The sequence below is a fragment of the Brienomyrus brachyistius genome, unplaced genomic scaffold (genome assembly GCF_023856365.1).
Source record: "Brienomyrus brachyistius isolate T26 unplaced genomic scaffold, BBRACH_0.4 scaffold47, whole genome shotgun sequence".
NCBI classification, from domain to species: domain Eukaryota; kingdom Metazoa; phylum Chordata; class Actinopteri; order Osteoglossiformes; family Mormyridae; genus Brienomyrus; species Brienomyrus brachyistius.
Window position 1 is genome coordinate 482,292 of NW_026042322.1, and position 22,407 is coordinate 504,698.

At 43.4% G+C, this 22,407-nt stretch overlaps 1 protein-coding gene across 5 annotated transcripts; it reads right to left on the reverse strand.

Annotated features, from left to right (window-relative positions):
* Positions 1–991: 991 nt before the first annotated feature.
* On the reverse strand, positions 992–14,493 carry dkk2 (dickkopf WNT signaling pathway inhibitor 2). Of its 5 annotated transcripts, none has more exons than XM_048999853.1 (6): positions 7,211–7,606; positions 7,019–7,047; positions 4,771–4,921; positions 4,034–4,159; positions 2,625–2,815; positions 992–1,628 (listed from the first exon to the last, which is right to left on the reverse strand). In XM_048999853.1, the coding sequence occupies exons 1-6, from the start codon at positions 7,446–7,448 to the stop codon at positions 1,551–1,553; spliced, it is 813 nt and encodes a 270-aa protein (XP_048855810.1). In that variant the 5' UTR covers positions 7,449–7,606; the 3' UTR covers positions 992–1,550. The 5 variants fall into 5 exon arrangements, with proteins under 5 accessions (XP_048855810.1, XP_048855814.1, XP_048855812.1 ...); XM_048999857.1 differs by having other exon boundaries at positions 2,735–2,815; positions 7,211–7,602; XM_048999854.1 differs by having other exon boundaries at positions 1,585–1,628; positions 2,404–2,815; positions 7,211–7,604.
* Between the last annotated feature and the right edge of the window lie 7,914 nt (positions 14,494–22,407).

A 22,407-nucleotide genomic window follows, 5' to 3' on the forward strand; every position in this document is an offset into this window, starting at 1 on the left:
ATAATCATCATGGGATGTTTTTTTTTTATGTTTGTTTGTGTAACTCATACTCATGTAAGATAAAAAATTTCCAAAACCAATAAGAATTAAATCAAGATACATCAAAGGCGAAAATAGCCAAAGACGGGTGGTACAAATACGGGTACCGCTGACGGAGCGACAGTCGTCGCGGGTCAGTGGCTGACCGAGCAAACAAAGGCTCATCACGCATACTGCGCTGTTTTGATCTGCACTAAGAGACCAGGCCATTCCTGTTCTGTAATATTCAATACGTATGAAGACATCGCAGGCCGAGGCAAAAACAAAAACAGAGGAGATCCTTGTTATATAAAATACATTCTTTAATTCTTTCATCACTGTAAATACAGAGCTTTCTCTTAAAGCTTTAAAGTGCCAGGACCTCTTTGTAAAATTCTCCAGTCGAAAATTGAAAAGACGTACATGTAACAAGACCAGCATTTGATCGGGGGGTTTGATAATAATTTAACAGTAATGTTTCCTCCATAAAAGCTCATACGATCTCATACATGGGGAGGGCAATTGCAGTATTTCCAGATGTCACTTTGCTGTAGGCAGGGACAGATTACGGTCCGGGCCAGCGGGGCCGCTGCCCAGGGGCCCTTGGGGTGCAGGGGGCCCGTTAGGCCCCTAGCCCAAAACAATTTGCAACGCTTATCAACAATGTATTTTCGTTTGTCTATTTTAGAGGGCCTACATTCTTTGATCCTCTGCCTACAAGGGCCCCTGACCCTATAGGGAGGGCGTTTGGCTGCCAAGGGCCCACACAACCCATAATCTGTCCCTGGCTGTAGGTGAATGTTGGCACTTCCATCTTCTCATGAACATTAGCCATTTGTACGACACGCTCCCCATTACTTTCCTTCTTCACGTTTCTGAATGTCTTGATTCTTCAGGTTTTGATTCCGAAACCCCTACATGCAATTTATTAAGACGCACCTCCCCCCCAAAATGAAAAGCTGAACACAACATATTGTTGATTCTTAAATAGTGTTTATTTACAAAGTAAGAGCTTATTGGTCTTGTGAACCGATTACAGGCCTTAACTGGTGCATAAAACAACAAATTTAAATGTAATCCGTTACAGGAGATGCATGGAACATATTGCATCAAAAGTGTTTCACAAAGCAATAATGTAACGTTATTCTTGAACAGATGTGGCTTCATTTAGTGAGGAAAGACCAACATCCAACTATACAGCCAATGAAAGTAAATCAAACAAAGTGATAGGAGAATTTTGTAGTCTAATCAATATATTTTCTTAATTTATCAATGCTTACCCATCAGCAATATTTTGTTATAGAAATATATATTATTTCCAAAAATCTCATAAAAAAGAATGGGAATTATAACAGTACTACTTATATGGCTATTCATGAGAATAATTGTTAATGAAGTAATTTTTGCATTTAATGTTAAATGATTATCATTTTGGGGTAACATAGTTTGTTTACAGCTCTCGGTAATTTTACTAAACCCTTCTTCTGATCATTCATCGCGTTTTGTTCCTCGTGGATCCCACATCGCTCTCTCTAGCTGGATTGTAGTGGACGGTATTTCGACAGCAGTTGTATTGAGATTCGTCTCCAGTGATGCAAGATACAACAACTCTGTGTGAACAGTAATGACAACCATGCAGATAGAAAAATCTACTCTGTAACATAAAACCTCTCACTATGCACAATTATAAACATACCATTGAAAAATTGCAATAGTGGCCACTGTTAATTAAAGCCAGTTTGAGTTTGGGTGATGTCCTCAAAGAGACTTAAATCAATATGATTTGTTTCCTATTTAAAATCCATATAGTTTATTTTCTGGGAAGAAAATGCATTTGTACTGTCACTCTAAAGCTCGATATTTCAGGAAAACGTCAATTTGGGAATCCATTTTGTCTCGTTGACCGTCTTGACGAATACAGGCCGAAAAATAAAGATATTTCTCAAGATTCTGGTGACACTGCAAAACGAAGGGGGGGGGGGGGGGGGGGGCAAAGAGGACTGAGGTGTTTGAATCTCACAAAGGGAATTTAATGGGAAATGCGTTCCGGAATGCAGGGAGGTCTTGAGTGGAACTATCAGCCCTTCCCCGACTGAAGACCCCCCACCCCAAATGTAAAACTGTATTAATTTGGAAAGCATGATCCACTTCCTCCCCTGTCAGAACCCAGAAAATATATACATATGATTTGGATAAATCTCTGCCCTGTAGGTCTGGCTGCCACTTGTTGCACTGGCAAATGCACATAAGCGCCGTCTGGGGCGGGGGAGTGGCAGAACCAGGCAGACAGAAGCCTTCCAGTTCCTCAAACCCCTCGACCATCACTCCCACCCCCCCCCCACATTCCCTTGGCATCACCACCATATCAGCTCCGCCCCCTGTCACCTGAATTTCCATCACAGATCCTCTCTTCAGAGACGTCTTTTATTTATGATATTCCTCCATGACGTAAGCAGAGTGGGGTGAGGTGCCACGCCCCAGTAACCACCCCCAACCCCCTCCCGACACTTCCCACCTCCCCCACCAAGCCCCTCCTGCCCTGCGCTTCAAACCCTCTGGCACACGTGGAGGCGGGACTTGGTGCCCGAGGTGGCGTCTGTCCACACCTTGCAGGCGAGGCCCTTGGCACAGTCGCAGCGCTGGAAGAGCTCGAGGCCGTGGGAGCCCTTCCTGCGCTGGCGCGTGCAAACCTCGCCTTGCCGCAGCACTGGCTTACACATCTTAGTCCAGAAGTGGCGGGCGCAGCAGTAGCCCTCCATGCAGTCCGAGGAGCGCAGGCAGGGGTCGCCCTCGTGACCTATTCGCGAGGGGAGGTGCAAAAATGAACACTGTATCCTTCCACCCAATGAAATGTCTGAAAACAAATCGTGTGCACAAAGCTTCGTGGTCACCCTTAACTGGGTGCTAACGGAAACCCGGAAATCATTGTTAACTGGGTGCTAAGCGAAGCCCAGTGGTCACTGTTAACTAGATGCTAACGATGGCCCGGTGATCACCGTTAATGGTAGCTAAAGAAACTGTAGCGATCACTGTTAACTGGATACCAATGGAAGCCTGATGATCATCCTTAACTGGATGTTGACGGAAGCCCAGTGATCACCATTAACTGGAAGCTAATGAAAGCCGTTGATCACTGTTAACTAAATGCTAACGGAAGCCCGGTGATCACCATTAACTGGATGCTAACGGGGGCCATTGATCACCGTTAACTAGATGCTAACGGAAGTCCATTGATACTATTAACTGGATGCTAACAGAAGCCTATTGATAACTGTTACCTAGATGCTAACAGAAGCCCGGAGATCACCATTAACTGGATACTAACAGAAGCCTGGTGATCACTATTAACTAGATGCTAACGGAAGCCCATTGATCACTGTGAAGTAGCCGCTAATGGAAGCCCATTGATCACCATTAACTAGATGCTAACGGAAGCCCATTGATCACCATTAACTGGATACTAACAGAAGCCTATTGATATCTGTTATCTAGATGCTAAAAGAAGCCCGGAGATCACCATTAACTGGATTCTAACAGAAGCCCATTGATCACCATTAACTGGATTCTAACAGAAGCCCATTGATCACCATTAACTGGATACTAACAGAAGCCTGGTGATCACCATTAACTGGATACTAACAGAAGCCTGGTGATCACCATTAACTGGATGCTAACAGAAGCCTGGTGATCACCATTAACTGGATGCTAACAGAAGCCCATTGATCACCATTAACTGGATACTAACAGAAGCCTGGTGATCACCATTAACTGGATGCTAACAGAAGCCCATTGATCACCATTAACTGGATTCTAACAGAAGCCCATTGATCACCATTAACTGGATGCTAACAGAAGCCCATTGATCACCATTAACTGGATGCTAACAGAAGGCCATTTATCACCATTAACTGGATACTAACAGAAGCCCAGTGATCACCATTAACTGGATACTAACAGAAGCCCAGTGATCACCATTAACTGGATGCTAACAAAAGCCTCATGGAAGCTGGCTCACCTTTGACAACAGCAGGCTTTATCTGGTTCTTTTTCCAGCCGTGCTCCTTAGACGCAAGCTTTTTATGGTCCTTCAGCTTCGGGACACGTGGTGACACAAGTCGGTCTGAGACAGGAACACAAATATCTGCAGGGAGAAAGCAGATTTCCTGCTGAAAGGGGATGTAACAGCAGATTCATCACTGAGGGGATCTCTGTAGACAGACTGCAGGAGGAGATTGCTATATGCATTAACCATACAGCTGACCCTTCCACATTGTAAGGGTTAGGGGGGCAGGCCCCCCGCCACCTGGAAAACCATGTAAAAATTTTCGGTCCACTTAGTGAGTGAAGCATTTGACATTTTAAAACAGTTTAAGGCCCTAAACTGGCACAAAAAGATATGAAAAACACAAAATACAATTCTACTATATTCCATTCTATATCATGTGAGAATCATAGACACTCTTGGGGTCCTTCAAACCAGAACTGTACATATTTCTGATCATTTATGAGCTATCAAACTTTCAGTGTGGTGCGTGGCTTTCACAAAACTCCCCAAAAATTCCCATTCAGTTTCTTATGCCGACCCCATGATACATTAAAAGGAGAAGTCGACACAGCTCATAATCTTCATCACGCTCTCTTCGCAACACCCTCTTTGTCCACACTGCGACTTTAAGAATCCGCTGAGACGAGGCAGCAGTTATGTAAACTGGACTCAGGGCTTTTCACCCAAGACAGGATGGGGAGACTCACTGTGGCTGCAGTAGTTGCCAGGGCAACACATGGTGTCTCGATTGCAAGGCTTCTTCCGCCGCCTGCATTTGAGACAGTGGGGGGCGCCGTGCTGCGGGCAGTGACAGTAGGTCCCCTTGCTGCACTCCTTATCACTGGTGCAAGGATACATCTGTAAAGGGAGAAACCCACATTGTCACATGGACATAGAAACATGTGCTACAAAAAATTGAATTATTCGGTTTGCATACTTAAACAGCATTGCAAAAACTAGTTTACACTTATTCAGTAATTACAACTAAAAAAAAATCACAGGACAAGTATTTTATAATCTACAGTCAAACCATTTCAATCTCTGATGAAGGGTGTAGGTTTGGTTTCAACTTTGGTAGGGCCTTCACCCCCCCCCCCCCCCCCCCCCCCAAACATATACAAGGTGCTCCCACAATATTGCGAGAGATTTGTCCGCACTACCTATACCAAAATTCACACCTTTGTCTCTGAATTAATCAAGCAATTTAGCTATTATGGTAATTTTCTCTATACTTGCATTGAAATAATGCGTAGAAACTGGGTGGATGGACCGTATTTTCATTGGATATCCGACTGATGTATCAAAATATACAACAGCCAATGTGATAACGATTCGGGGCAATTCTCGGGACACGTTCAGTAGTCGTCGACGTGAACAGGACACAGTAAACAGCGCGGTCACAACAAACAACCGAACGCTCACATTTTCCACAAGTGCACAGAAGACATGTTCCAGGATCCGCGGTATTCACATTGAATACGGTCTGCCGTTATGTTTCGTTTATTTACATGTGGCATTCATTTGACTGCGGTTTTGAACGCTGCGGAATAAAAAGAAAATATAAAGCCGATAAATAAAACAAAAATGCGGCCGAATCGTGACATTATGGTGAATCTTTTGCAGCGTGACGCGCACTGTAAGGACACAATCACAAGGGACCGATCACACATTTTATTGTTGTTTTTTAAAGAACATTTTTACGAAATATCTACAGTTAGTTACATTACGACTGTATTACCCGTTTATCTGACAGGTTGATGAGCAGGTACTGAATTTACTCAGTTTTTCTATGGTATCGATCAGTATGCAGTGTAATCAGTGTTGAAAAGCAGTGATTACTTACACACACACACACACACACACACACACACACACACACACACACACACACACACACACACACACACACACACACAACAAGTGTACGTTTGCACTTCATTCCCCGTCTGATAATCGGTTTATTTGTCTGCAGGGTTAAAGACAGCACTACCGCATCATGACACCCACATTAAAGGCTTTTCCCGAATCCTCCGTTTCTGCATAAACGCCCGCAGCTGCCAACGAGATAAGAAACAGCCCGTTACGAAACGCCGCGTCTGTTAAACACCAGTTTTAATCTGCTTTGCCAGAAAACAACACTAAAACATCTCCTTATGGGAAAACTAAAATTGCTCGATTTGGTTTTAGATTCTTACTACAGTAAACATGACGAACGGCGCATTAAATTATAACATTGTGCTTTAATTTCCCTTAATTTCCATGCATGTTCCTCTGTTGAACTATCCAACATAACATCTCCCTTCCATGTGGCAAACATTCGGGGCCAACATTCTCATTCAAGAGACCACACTAAAGAATTTAAAGGAAAAAAAAATTCCCCTGTTGCAACTAGTCCCTAAATAATCTGATATAAGCGTTCGATCGAAGCAGTATAACGGGGCTATCCTTGCCGTCGTCGTTTACTGCAATCCGGGGTAATTCTAACGCCAGACTTGGGTGACGTGTTCCTATAAAACCTCATCACCAGCCTAGCGTGCAGCCGACTGCTTGCTGCTACAGGTCCTCGGAAACCTCAAACGTATTTCTACGTAGGATAACCAAGTTGGTTCAGGTGTGTCCAGATTCACACGGCATATAATTGTGTTCTGAAGTCCATAAATCAAACGCAGATGAAGTGATATATAACAGAAATTAAAACTACGCATCGGTACATTCTGTTCTTCTGACGTTTCTGTGGGAAAATGGTACTTTGTATTAGATTTCCATGCATACGTGGCGCCATTTTTCACCTTTGTTACTTGCGACGTCTTAAAATGAACCTCAACTGACGGTATAGCCAGTTGTACTTTTGACCCAGAGTTGGTGACACAGCGGTTAATGTCACGGTCCTCTGCAGAGGGGTCCTCTACCAAAGTGCGTCACCTATTCTCGAGCGCACCACCGCGCCACACTAACCTCTTTGATAAAAAGCATCTTCTGCGCAGCTGTGCGGTAAATAAAAGGCACAAACAATTAGGCGGGACCCGACAGAATCACCAGCACTGCACTTCCAGCGATTTACTGAAGAAACAGCAGTTTGTAATGTCACCACAATAAGCTTGTACTAAAAAAAAAAACTAAATGCGCAACACATGTTAAAAAAAATACCTCCGCAGGAATCTGTTCGCCTCAACCAACAACAAAATATGTTATTCAATATCCATGTTCTGGGGGTGGGGGGGATATAAACGGAGTTAGCTTGCAGGTCTTTACATCCCGTCTGAGGGGAACTCTGTTCCCCATGTTTGAAAGGCTGTAAAGAGCCACCTAGTGACCCGGCGGAGAGTAAAACACAGGCCTCCAAACCGTCGATCTGTGGCTTAAATGGATATATTAAGGTTTCCATGACAATGTGGGTCCTTGAAGCTACAGGAAAGAAACGGACGCTAACATTCAACAACAAACAAGATATCCATCCATCTTCCGACCGCTTATCCAGTACTGGGACAGGCTGGGGAGGGGGGTGAACTGAGATTGGAACCTACGTTGTTTCGCAACATAGGGCATGAGGTGGGGGCAAACCCTGGATGGGCAATCAGTACATCCATAATTTATGTCCCAAAATTCTGCACTTCAGATCATGTTTATGATGATGGTCTGGGCTCACCCACAAAATCTGACATTATGCAGAAAAATAAAAGTATACAATTTATTTGAAAAAATCTATTTATAGCAAGAATATATATATATATATAAAAAATACAAATAAATAAACACTGAAAACTCTTATATCTGGATATTCATTGCAAGCTCAGCCTAGCTACATTTACACCTAGTTGACTCCTTGAAAGCAGTATGTTTGTCATGAGCCATTTGCCTCACTTGTACGTCACTTTGGACGAAAGCTTCGGTAGTATATATAAAATGTAAATGTAAATAGAGAGATTACACGCGAACTACTTGTCAAGGTATCTTTGCAGGTCTTGACTTACACGCACAATTTACTGAAGGCAAAGTCAACAAAACGAAAACACAATACCCTGAGGATATGACTTTTGAAATTTGGCTACTAGAACAGTAGTTTGTGAGCATATAACATTTCATTATCTCACAAAGTCACAGACAAAGGGAAAGAAAAGCCCACAGCTGCCCCAGGATGCGATGCGATGGCTATCAGCGGATCCTAAACTGCAGTCCGGGCTTGATTTCATCGCAGCGTTACAGGCTCATCTTTGTAACCCGATGACACACAAGCACGCCACAGACGGTAATCGCCGCTTATCGCGCTTTGTTTTTAAACGCCAGATTCATGGCTTCTGAGGGCCGCGGCCTTGTGTTTGGATGCGTTTCATTGAGCCTAGCTATCCTAAGCAGCTTTTTTTTCTCCTCCTCTATGCCGCCTTCCGATCCTGCGTCCCTTATTTTCCCAAGGAAATATTCTCCGCCGTAAAGCCGCGGTTTTCCTCTCGGGGACGTTGGCTCCGTGTGTCATGCTGGCTAGACGATAAAGCGCAGAGACAGAGAGGCATGTGGGAAATGCCTTTTTCTGTCTGGTGCTGGTCCCGTTTTACACATCGCTCATGTGGAGCTGAAGGCGAATTTGCGGCTCCGAGGCAATTTCAAGGATGTACTTGTTTGTTTTGAACCAGCCGGAGTCAAGTTCACATCTTAAGGCCTTTATTAAGACGGGAAATGTTCTTGGTGAACAGTGCTGAGATGTTTTCTCTTGTAGTTCACGCTGACGGGCAGGTGAGAGCTGGTAGGGCCAACAAAAGACCTTAAGAAAGGGAAAATTTCAAAAAGAAATAAAAAACAATTTCTTTTCACGATTGCAAATTTTACAAGAGAAAGAATGCTGGCAAAATATCTGAAAGCTTGATAATTGTAAAATAATCAGCAGGATGAATATAATCATTTTGGAAATTCCGGAACATGCTAAATAAATCCGGTCCCTTCCAGAATACATGTAAGGAAGGAAGCACACAGGGCAGGCGGCAGGAGACTTTCTGGACGGAAAGTTCCTTAATCAAATCAGGACAGAGCATTGTCCTATGAAGGCCACTGTAGTGCCATGGAGGTCACCATTGCCCCATGATGCCAGGGCTCTTCCTGTTATTTTAAGAAGAAGTTGCTCCTTACTCTTCTCACTAGCATCTGGGACTCCTGGAGCTAAGTAGAGTCAAACAGGCCTGTTTTTAATATGCCGGAAGTCTCATTCTTGATGGGTTCAGTTAAATGAAATTAATTCTGGCAATGCACGGCCAGCGCAACGCACACGCCATGAATTACACGCAGTACACTACCCACAATGCCCTGGGGCATGGGCATTCCTCCGCAGTCATTCACAACTGTGAGCCGTTTTCTCCGTGCTCCAAGGTACTTTGGCCACAAAGACTCCCTTTAAGAAAGACTTGGACAGTGTTTAGGTCAAAGTCTAGAGGAAACGCCTATGAGGCGACGTGGTCCGAGAAAGGTTGCGGACGCGGTAAGAGATCACGTGCGGCAGCCTCACGCCATGAGCGACCCCGTCGCTCTCAGCTGCTCATGTAGCATAGGAAGAGGGGAACCGTGTGAAGAACAGAAAACAAAAGGTCCTCAGACTGCCACATTTTTCACTCCCACCCAACTTGGAGCCACATCCCCCAACATCTGAATTGCTGGCCACCGCCCAACGTTTATTAGGCGGCAGGAAGAGTCAAATAAATGAATAAATGCATAACACAAGTGCTTCCTGCGCTAACCTTGTCTTCCACAGGGGGGGGGGCTCCCTAATTTGCCAGAATTGAGCAGGGGCCACCTGGAGAAGCTTATTGAGTATGCTAAATTCACATCCCTTGGCGACCGGCTTGGAGGACACACATTTCATCAGCCGTCTGTCGAGTTGTAAAAGACGCAAAGCATTGTGGGTGAGGGTCAGTGGACGCCCCCGTGGGGGAAAACGCTGGAACGAAAGTAAGAGTGCCTCAGTCTGATGAAGTAAAATAGCCAACCAGGCCTGGATGGTGTGGGCGGTGGTACTAAGCTCTGCTACTTTATGGACCCAGAAGGATTTCGTCTGAGACGTGCAGAGCCATTAATCATCAACGTTAACAAACCTCAACGCTATGACAGCCACCCAATAAATCATAATAATCCCCTCAGCAAGCTCACACAGTCATTGCCAAATTGGGGATTCAGACACTTAAAACAAATTCCTGTCCCCTTGTTCTCAAGACTAAGCTTATCTTCTAGCTATATATTCGGCAGAGTAATAAATTACAGGATTAACAAATGGGTGCATGTGATCGTTTAGCATATGTATCCAGTGTGAAACTGTATCTAATGAGTCGACAGAATGTTAACAAACAGACAGTGAGGATAGCTCATCAGCTTAATGGTTTCTGTCAAAAGGATCATGGTGTCCTACCAACTGAAGGTAGAGCGAATGGGATGGAGCTTCTCAATCTGGTGCTGGAGATGAGGACCGAAGGATCCCGTTTGATAAACAATGGCCGAGTGCTAATAAGGAACAGGGAATGATCGTTCGGAGGATCAAAGTGGGAGGTTTGTGTAGTGGATTTACTCGAGCTGTCTGGAGAAGCAAGGAAGCAGGTACTTTAAGGGTCGTGCTTTTTGCAAGCAGACAAGTCTATTCCTTTCAAATCAAATTATAGCGGGGCCAAGTACTAGATCCTCACAGCCAGGGGAAGACACGCGATTCTGACCCAATACAGGGAGAACCACCTCAAGCATCACAGAGAGCGAAGACGCTGGTTTGGCGGTATGGCAGCGTGGAAGTCCTCAGACGCGGCTCTGCGGCCTGGGTTCCCAAACCCCTTTGGTTTGTTCGCGTGGCATGACGCACGCCTTTGTTTGAACGCGGTCCTGGCGGGGCGGCGTCCTGCTGGAGAGGCTCCAGCTCAAATACGCCGCAACACCCCCTCGTAAAGGGACCCTCTGCGTCGATCCCTCTGAGAAGCAAAAACAACAAAGGTACAAAGAAAAGGCGACTGATCTCCTGTGTAACAGCCCCGCAATAAACTTGTCAGATTTTTTATAGTTTGTGCTATAAAATGTAGGTATAAAACAGATTTATGTGAAGCTAATCTATTGAAATGCATGGTTCTATTAAAAATACTGACAAACTAGGTTGGTTTTTTTCTTGATGCCTCCAGTCATTCTGCTTTACCAAACTAACTTTTTCAAACTCCACTGACATCTGCCAAAGAAAGCCTTCAATTCTAACCTTGCGTAACTGCCCAGCAAGCTAGCTGTCAGATGCTGTTCAGTCCACAAAACGAGCAATATCTATTGACCAGTTAAAAACTCCAGTACAACCAGTGCAGCCCAGTACTGAAACTGAAAGTCTTTTATATGTCTCTGAATTATTTCACCAATTCACTCCTGATAAACTTATCTTGACCATTTTCACTTCCACAGCTAGAATGAAATTCTGCTGTTCCACGCGGATCACATTGCAAATTATCCGAGTACCTTTTAACACGTGAGATATTTGAAATTCAAGAGCTTCATTTGACATTTAACACTTTCAGAGTTATAGCGCGGTAAAAACTTTACCGTGATGAGCAGGTAAGTGAAACGAGGGCAAAAATCCCGTCCCATTATTGTCAGGAGATGTGCAGTTAAACTCCGTGTGCGAGAAACACCTCCCCGGGATCGCACTGCCGTTTACAGCTGCTGTTCTTTACAGTTAATAACGTTTCACTTTTAACAATCAGCCAGCACACATGGATGAGTATTTGTCACAGTGGAGAAATTTCCGCAGAATTAATGACAGAGAATTAAAGACGAACGTGTGGTGAGGAATTTGAATGAGAGATGACTCACATCTCTTTATACAGAGCCAGGACATGAACAGAAAAAAACAGGAATCGCAGGGTTAATATTGTACAGCAATAAAGGCCATAGACGAAATAACAGCCCAAAGGAGTCATATAGGCAAAAAACGCTGGGAATCTAAGCCAACTGCCTGTTTATATTAACTGATTTTTGGGCACATTACATAATATAGGTTAGTTTGATGCACGTGTATTTGCACAGACCTTTTAAGACCACATTACACGCAAAAACCTCCCGGCAGTGACCTGAATTACAAAAATCTAGAAACACACAATTATCTTACTTCCTGCATAATCAAAACATCCGATACGGAGATGTGAAAATTGAAGGGTTTTTTTCCCACTCGGAGCGCACAGGCATGAATCTATATTAGCCATTCACAGCTGGCAGACTTCCGGTGGGTTGCTGATGTTTTTCTTCAAAGTTTTTGGCATCTACTGCAGGAGGTGTAAGTTACACGAGTAGATATTACAGTGAATGAGAATTGCAAAAGATTAAATCATTAATAACATTAATCACAATGTGCTTCATCAGCACAACTCGCTCCTTCTTGATTAAACGCTACTCCAGAACGTAAATTAACATCATATTGTCGGATACACTGGGAAGGATAGTTGCACTGTAGTCTCCCTGCAGAAAATAGGCCTGTTGGCGTTTTAGGTAATTTTTGGTAATTGGTGACTGATTTCATTTGGCTGCTCGTTCTCTTTTCGAACCTCAGATTAGTAACAAGGTCTATATTCATTCGCTGTCATCCGCCCAATAAAAGAGTCAATTGCAATCCCAAAGGAGACTTACACGGACCGTTATTTCGGAGTCCCAAATCCGTCAAATCATACCTCTAAAGTAATATCAGGTAATAGGCTACATATATAGCCCCGTTTTTTGTCTGTTCGATATAGTTAGTTGACAATAGCAGTCATTTCTACCTTTCAGTCTTAACGCAGTTGAATTTAATAACTCCAGGGTGCGTCTGGACTCGCTTAAAGACACCCAGACAGGTATTCACCGTGTTTACTCTCTGAACTTTCTGCACATGTTAATGAGATGCTGTTCAGGCGCACACGACCAAAATTGCGGCGTCAAGGTCTGAATTTAACGAGGGGGTCCTTCCCCATAATTTCGCCATAATTAATACCACGTGAGAGGGACTTTTTTATGACAGTAGGCTAATATGCGGTCCTATTCTGTATGTTTCGGAAACACTTTTTGAAACCGCACAGTTTCGAATTGTAGAAGGCTAGTGTTACATTCACTGTAAATCTGTCACTACGAGCCGAGTGCCGAAATCTGTGAACCCCGGCCAAAAGTTTTCATCTGGCCACACAACTTTAATGTTCCAAGGAAGCCCATGAATAAAACAGGTCCCACTGGGATCTACAAGTCTAAATGCCATCATTATTTGTTAAGAGACACGCATCCAAGTGGTATAAAGTAAAGTCGGGTTTTTAAAGTACCGCGGTTAAAATTTCAGTCCCTATAACTCGCATTGCAAAACTGTCAGTTTCAAACAATAAAAGGGAATAGATTTCACTGAACGAAAAGATAAAGTAATATTGTACTGGGGGAGGGGGGGGGGATGTAGATTAAAACATAATATAAACGCTGGTTTTGGAAGAAGATTGCTCAAGGGCAGTTTTTTGTTATAGTTAATCGTTAATCCATCATTATAATCTTAAATAAAATGAAGTTCTAACACACAGTAATGCACAAAGTGTTAATATTTTAGTATTCCTAAATACATTGATGATTAGTATATTTATTCACAGTGGGATTGTCAGTAACGACATATTAATAAGTATGATCGCAAACAGCACTCGTATTGATCTCTGGATGTACCGTGCACGTACATGAACATGTTCTGTTTCAGGCTAGTCCGCTACTGCCGGTCCTGTTCAGACCTGCAAAGTGATATCAGCCAGTAAGCCGTTAGGTAGGTAGAATTCGCTTTACCTGAGACGATTTCTGTCCTTTCTTAATAACTCCGGATCCGGAACAATTTATGGGAGTCGTCGGGGCTTCTCCTGACAAAGGCGACCGGATGGAGTTCACCTTGGATCCGGCGTGTGATTTCTGTGAGCTTGCGATTCTCACAGCGGCGAGCATCAAAAGGAGAGCCGAGCAGCATCTACCCCGGCTCAGTACCAGCATCATTGGCAGAAAGGACTCGGGGATTCTTTTTAATTCTAAAACAAAATCTGAAAACTGTATTCGGAACAAAAATCTAAAATCCGCAATTAGAGGAAAACCAAGTTAATCATAACTACCAGCACCAAAAATTATTTTGTCAATCAAACAAAATAGGGAATAAATACAACAAATTTGTTATTAGGAAAAAAAACGATTAAAAATGTATCAGGAGTAAATATCACTGTCCTGTAAATCGTCGATCACAAGTCAGGGCGAGAGTATAAGTTGGTTTGTATTATCTTCCCAAAATGTCAAGGTAAAAATTCGCGCCGAGTGCTTCGTAGCCTGTCCTTGGCGGTCTGTTGGCATTTTTTTGAGGCAACCTAGTATTTATGACCTCAGATACTTTCTTTTTTTATAGGATCCTAATGGGCTTGTTTCCTCCGCCCCTCATTCAGACCTGACAAAGAGGGAAAGCGATCTCTGTGCTGCCCTCGCGCTGGTGCTGCGCATTGTGCGTCTGTGTGCCGCTTCCAGACACCGACACCCGAAACCCCCGCGAGGGGGAAAAAAACCTATAAAATTATACTCAGGCCATATATTTAACTATTCATTTAACTTGAATGAAAACCACGGAAATGAAGGACAAAGTTAACCCACTTGTTTTTGAAGACTTATTGAAAGTCTCGGCCACTTACCTCTTTATCTCCTCAAAATCTTAAATCACAATGCTCAGAGTAAACCGCAGTAATATTCGAGTATTCTTATATATTATTTTTGTTATAGCTGCAATTATTTCATTTTCATATCCCACCGTTTTGAAATATGAGTTAACAGGTCTCACTTAATGTTTTACTTCTCGACTATTCCATATATATATAGAATTGCTTTAAACTTGGAGAAATGACACCATGTTAAAATTGCTTTAATCGAATACTTCCTAGCTCCTCCTGAAGCGTGCAGTGACCTGCCCCGCAAATGAATTGTGTATTCATACACCGAGGAAAATGTAAATATTTGATAAGTTTTATTTTGCCAAAGAGAAAATGCCTTTCCATGGAGGAAGACGTATACAGAAAGAAGGTGATAACATCCATGTTTAGCTGATGCGCAGATTTATGCGCTAGGTCTGTGCATGTATTTTTAAACAATGCTATTTGTACGCGATCTGGGTATGAAAAATATGATACCGTCGTTCAAGGCTGGTTAGATAACACATAAATGTAAGCAGTGTTTAATTTGTTCATGACATTTCTACATAAAAGTTTAAATGCCAATTCCTTTATATTTTTAGAGCATAAAAATAATAAAAAACGTTATCAATAAACAATTCGCAACACAAGTAGTAATGGTCTAATTTCGTTTTCACAGCATCTTAATGAATGACTGGGTTTAACAGAATGAAATATAGGCTATTTTAGCATTAATGGACGGTCCATGTACAGGCCTAAGTGTTTAAATGCGCAGAGGTTTTGGGGAAATGAGTCAAGTTCTCGTAGACGACTTCGAAGCAGTTAAGCAATCGGATACTTGTAGTGTTACGGAGATTTAATTTCCCTCGAGCAAATGCGCAAGCTATTTTTAATATCTAATTCCTGTAAGTCGTTAGCAGCGATTTAAGAATTATATTCCTGTGTGCTGTTTCATACACTCATAACATTTATTCAACTGTATTAGCTAAACAGACAGATAATATGCATCATAAACGTATGATCTAATTGATATTTTTTAATAATTTAATGCATGTGCACGCAACTTCATGTAAAATTAGATCAGTACCGGTCCTATAGCCAATATGGCGCCTTAGGCGAGCATCAGTGCCGGCGCCCCCCTCAGAAGTTGACGCCCTAGGCGGCCGCCTGTGTCGCCTGTAGCATGGCCAGTCGTGCATTAGATGTAATAAACGCAGATGACAGCTGTCAGCACCACTAATTTAATATCTCGCAAACTGAAGGAATGTAGGCCTACCAATGAAGCGCGAGCGGTGTAGAGTCGAGGGTGGGCATTTTGTTGACATCTAATAGTCTTTGAAGTGCGTTATATTTTGGGACGCTTCCCCCGCTTGTACCGAAAAAAACAGCCCCACGCAATCGGATAAATACTGACCCGCAAAGCCAAGCCTTATTCTCACAACGAATGCTGACCTCTTTCCTTCACTCTGGGAAAAATATTTTTGGTCCCTCCCCCACTACACATGGACGCATGTGTTGTGTTATTTATCGTTGCTTTCATCATAAAATAAGAAAAAAAGACTTTTAGATAGGCATGCAGTTAAATATTACGTGGTTCCGTTGTTCACCATGTGTGCTTGATTTTTTAAAATAGCCAATTTATTTAGATTTTAAACTTCGTCCGGAATCAGCCTTGTTTGATCTAGAAGTGTTTCACACGCCTTATCGGCCAACATTTTCCTTTTTGTCTTATTTCAGTTTGTACACACCATCTGGGACAATTAAATAGTCCGCGGTTATTCACGCAATGCATGCCACTGGTACCGTACGAAAATGGGTAAGTCTATGAGGTCCAGTGTAGCGAGAGTGTTTTAAATTACCAGCTAAGCTTTTACAGGGTTTACTTAAACGTCGGTTAGTCTGGAATTAGTAATACACAGATTTCCACTCAAACAGTAAAAATTAATCAGTTTTAAAAGCCATTACTGTTCCATATGACTTGACAAGAGACTAGTTGCAATACTAGTCGGTAAAGGTACTGTGAAGCCAGCAGGTGGCGTCCTAGTTAAGAAACGGAACTTGTGTGACCTATAATACATCACCTGTGAACGATGTTTCAAACTGCATAATATGTAAATGTGAATCTTAATACGACGACAATCCAACAGGAAATTTTAGTAGAGCTTCGCGTCATGACTAAAACGAAGTTAAATATGTATAATTCAATGTTTCAATACTTTGCCTTTGATTAACAAGACTAACCAATAAAATCGTTTTGCGTAGGGTAGCCTTTTGTATTATTGCAGCTGCGGTTGTAATTCCGTGAAAAATTACGTCACATCATAGGTCACTTCCATCCCCTTATGGTGCCACGCCACGATTAGTGCAACAACGGTAACAAAGGACATCCAAGTCCTTGTAAAATAAACAGAAAATTAAATATTCGTAAACAAAGAGCGCCTTTGACACATATAAAGTTGTAGCTGAGGGATCTATTGAATGTCGTCAAACTTGTTAATGTTAAAACTCAGGATTGTCACGTACAGGCAGACATATACTCCTAAAGCTCACAGCTGCCAAAATCGCTGTCATTACCGAATCCCAGGAGTCCCCCTTTAATCCTATTAATCCTTGTTAACTCACAGTTCTCATGGGGCTTTTATATACTGCTGGTAAAGGCTGAAGTGTAAATTAAATAGTGGGCAGCCTACTCTAGGGAAAAACGTCGCTGCATTAGAAGAAACAGGACATTGCTTATGAGTTTGTAATTACGCAGTTTTACTCAAATGTATTCTTACACAATTCGAACGTGTGATTTCCGCTTGGCGGAAAACACGCATTAATAAATCTCCCCAACAAATAAAATCAAAAAACGTATTTCAAAAGGGTTCCCAGTAAACGTCTGATTGAATTGCCACTGCCGTGAATATCTGACTTTATCTGTGGTATGAGTTTCTATACTTTTAAGGGAACGGAGTGCCTTCCACCTGAGGTCTCTTAAGGAAATACGACCAAATAGTTAACGTCTTTTAAATAAAGCCAGCGCAAGAGGCACTGCTTACATCAAGATGCACTTGTCCGACCACAGTTCCAACCGCCTTTGCTCTGTAAACGCATAACGAAGCTACGAATAACTTGGCTCCGCAAATAAAAAGCGATATTCTGAGAACTGCAGGGAAGGTTTTATTCGGACTCAAGGAATAATATCACTGCACGGATTTTGGAACGCTTTGTCTTTTCCCAGAATGCTTTTGTGCTTTTAAAGTGTTTTACAGCATATGGCGCCGCCACTTTAATTAGCTAGGATATAGCCGGTCCACCTTGAGCAGTCAACACTAGGACAGGCATGCAATGAACTCCTGCAGAGTAAACATTATGATACCTAAAGTACACGAAGCCCAGCTCACAGTCAGCTGTCCGACACAGTCACTAACTCCACCGCATAAATCACTGATCAGCGACCGCTAACCTAGCCCAGACAACAGGGGGTGACCAAAGAAGGTTCCCATCCAGCAGGCCCTTTTTGAAGAACCAGCCACCCAATGAGTGTTGCCGGCTAGCAGCCTGACAACCAGTCAGAAGATAATTCCTCAAGTGTCCTCATCTGTTCTGCATTTGGCCAATCAGAGGTGCAGATTGCCAGCAGCTGAGGTGGATCTCGAAGCCACTTCCACCATGGGTTTGCAGAATTTACGTTATGATTGTTGCACGGGAAAGAACGGGAGCTTCGGAGAGGACAGGAGAGCACAATCCACCGATTTCTGTTTCGCAATGACGGCTGGGACCTCTGCCCCATTCAAACACGTTAGCGACAAATCAGTCTGAATCCTCGAGGGTCGACTTTGACAGAAACCTCCCCTCGCCTTCATTCCGTCACACCAGAAGGACCAGAGACCTCATGGTCAGGGTGCCACAGATGTTTCTGACTGACGAATCCAAGGACCTCAGAGTCACTGGTAATGCTGTTCGACTGGGCGGGGGAATCTTTTCATGTGACTCAGCTCAGCAGATGGCTGACAGTCGTTCATAGCTGTAAACATCCAACCAAACAGCCCTTACTTATCACCATGTCTGTTGATCCCTCCACATGGAAGCAATTGATGGGCTGGGGCCTGTGTAGCAGGTGGGGAACCATTTGAGAGTGACTGGTATGGAAATACAAGCTAACGCTCTGCATCGACATCTCCTCAACGCTATTCCCTGAGGTCATCTGGCCTTGTATAACAATTCTGAGGCTTGTCCACAGAATCTATTAGTGGTTACTTTCCTTTACCCACTTGATACCACTTCTATCAGACAACAGAGCACACAGCCCCACTGGCTAGCTAATACGAGTGTTAGCCACCTGCACTGTCATCACGTCACAAACACTGGTTGATCCTATTAGGCTGACCCAAGGAGAAATAGCCTGTAGTGGCCAATCGGTTGATGTCGATAAACTTCTGGTCCAAACTGCATCCTTTCTCACAGGTCAACGCTTGCGTCATTTTTAGTGATCTCTCTGTAGTTAAAGAAAACCAAATACAGGCAGCTTTCTGCTCTGCTGCCATCGGTAAAATGAGTGAAAGGAGGTCACGAGTACTGAGTACCCAGTACCAGCTGATTACTTTTGATGCAGCATAGCAATACTTCAAATGGTAACAAAACATTTGTTAATAAAGCTGGAATTCTATTGCCAGCGGTAGTTCCATCTGTTATGACTTGCCAAACTGAAGCATCTGTGCAAATGGATGTTGATTGAATAATTTTGAAAGTGCGTACCTGCACCCACTCCCAGATAAAACTTTTTATATTTTAGCATTGTTTTTTTTATTGAAAAAGGGGCTTTTGTTGTATTTGATGTGTAGGAAAATATTAATGCAAAACATCAACTCGTGTTCGTCGTAAATTCAAAAAGATGTTTGTGGTTTTGGGATTTTCTTTGAGTTGTAAATTTCTTTGCTATAAGATTCGGCTCTTTTCGGTTGACATGATGCCGGTGATGACTCTGCGGTAACTCATTACTATCCGGGTCCTCTCTTAATTTCCGCCAGCCTACAAAGAACTAGTGAATCGGAATTTCTCGCGTTTTGCCGAACGAACGTGAGTTTATTATTGCCTGAATAGGAACCAGGTCTCTCTCCAGTAATGCACACCATGCCGCACGGGGGGGGGGGGGACGCATTCCATTCACACACAACTGCATGTTATGTGACTACTATTTAATTACAGGCGCCTTTTGTTTCATGCCCAAATCATTACGGTGTTTATGTTGATCCGGGCACGTCTTTGCCATGGTAAACTTTAAGAAGCCAAGCAACCAGTAATCACGTTACTGTCCCTATATCCTTTGCTTCGTACTTACGTCGTGGAGACTCGCGCGTGCCTCGCTCCAGACAGCTACAAGTGAGCGCTGCTGCTACTATTTAAGAGAAATCGGATTCAATCTGGTTTGAAATAAATTAAAATTTACTTCAGAACTCCCTCCACGGTGCTAATAAAAATCAAATATTTGCCCAGTAACACGACGCCATGTCTCTGAAGTTTAAAATATATCCAAAATATTGGGAATGTCGGTAAAGCGGGACTTCTGCGCCGCATTTTCTGTCAGGCGGTGTCATGCTGCTGATTCCTATGTGCTGACAGCGATACGAAGGAGGGTGTTGTGCTTCCGCCGATCTCGAGGGAAAAAGAACATCCCCTGAATGACGGCATACAGCCTCCTGATCTGTGCACCTTTAACTTTTCAAAGCCCCGTGAAGGAGAGATGAGAACACAGCGTACTTGTTTTTGTAAAAATAAATAAATAAATAAAAATTGCTCCGGGCCGCGCAGATCATTGCTGCACTAATCCTACTACGGGGTAAGAGAAACCATTGTCATCGCGGGCATCCTGAACCCCAGCCCCCCCAATGCTGCACGGGGAGACATCGTGCAAGTATATCACATTGCACACAAGCATATTAAATTTCAACACATAAGATGCGGAGGATGCGAAATGGAGGATTTCAAGGCTACTTTCCATCATGCTCCTCTACAGGTGTTATCCTGCAGACCGACCAGCATACCTTTGTCAATAGTGTATCAGATTTCTCAGACATCTGGGGGAGAAGGATAGGAGAGGCTGCACAAAGCAGGATTTCTCGGTTAACGGGATAATTTAATCCAAAAGAAAACTGTCCAATAGGAAAAGAGGTAAGTGACATTCCTATTGGATAATGCTTACATTTGTCTTAAGTTAACTGGTTATGTCCAAATCCTGCAATGTGAAATACGCCCCTGATCTGGGGTTTTTTGGTATGTCTTTGTCACTGACATTAATACCCCAACACATGTTGATTTCAAATATTGAGCCACGATTAGTACATGTAATTCGTTGAGCAGAAACTTCTATCCAAAACACCACACAATGGAGAAAACAAGATCAAACACCTCCCAGGATTATTAGAGCACAACAGTGACATCATTATGTTGAGTCTGGGATTTGAACCAGCAACCTTCTGGTTACTGTTAAAGTTCCCTTACCACCAAGCCACTCACTGCTCTCCTATACCCTTGTACTCGGTGGAAATCTTGGGATGCTTTCAATAACACAGCCCATACACAGATATATAAGACTGCAGTGTATTGCTTACTAGTTCATTTCCTTTTTCGTGGTGTGAACATGGTGCAGTGAATGTGCAAAAATAAAATAAAGTGAAATATTGGATCAGCAGGGGTTCAGTCCGGAAACCAGAAGACGGGTTCTTAGCTGGCCGGATGCTCTGTACCATGGTCTGAATTATACACCCTGAAGTGATTTAATCAAAACCATCTAAGTGTGATATTGTGCATAGTCCAAACTTCTACAGCACTACATTCCAGGACCTCAGCTGTAGGCGGTAGAAATGGGGGGCTGGGGGGGGGGGAATGTTGCCTATCAGATAATTGGCTCTTTCCCCTTGTTTCAAACGATGATTGATTGGTTCATTTTTGGGGGAAAAGGTCACGCCACGTTTCACTGCGGCTGTAAGCGTGAATGCTGTCTGCTGCGTCCAAAATTACCCCGATGGTAGAAATGATAACAGTTGCCCCCCTTCGACAGGATGTTAGCCTTGATGAAAGGGCAGCTCTGGAAATCAAAGGTCCTCTGGTTTGTCCCTGACTCTAACTCGTTGCTGAGATTCCGTTCGTTCTGGCCCTGTGCCCAAGGTCGGGCAGGAGGAAGCTCTGCGCTGTGCGCTCACGAGGATCTGTCGCCAGGGCCACTGTTGTCATGGACACCGCTGACAGGTGCTTACAGCTAACGGCTAACGGCTATCTGTTAAATGCCTTCAGACAGAGGAAAGGAATATGACGTATGTCTTAGTTGTCCTTTACAGGAAAAGGGACGACTCTGAGTAGCACACTGTGAATTTACCCAGAAGCCATCCTCTTGTTGTCACACATTCCTTAGCTTTGTGTCATGTAGCACAAGTGAAGCATGCTAACCGCTAGTCACCCCGAATAGTGCCAAGGAGAACAACGGCTCACACATACGTCTTCCGCAGCTATAAGTGTCTGTGTGACGTACGGCGTCACCTTGACAATCAGGCCAAGGGTGCGAGTAATTACTTGGAGTGCCGTGTAGCTGCACACCGCGGTGCGGCCGTCGTCCTCCGGCATGCGGTGTGGCCGACGGCGCCGAGTCACGAATCGTGACCTGCTGGCCGTTAATCTGTACGGTTGGCCGACACGATGAACCCGTGCGACCCTACGCTGTTTTAA

Excerpts from the sequence above, each read along its gene's own strand:
- dkk2 (XM_048999853.1), bottom strand. The coding sequence starts at position 7,448 with ATGGAAACCTTAATATATCCATTTAAGCCACAGATCGACGGTTTGGAG. Across the intron at positions 4,160-4,770 it reads TGGCAACTACTGCAGCCACA|ATATTTGTGTTCCTGTCTCA; the intron begins GTGAGTCTCCCC and ends TTCTCCCTGCAG. Across the intron at positions 2,816-4,033 it reads AAAGCCTGCTGTTGTCAAAG|GTCACGAGGGCGACCCCTGC; the intron begins GTGAGCCAGCTT and ends CCTCGCGAATAG.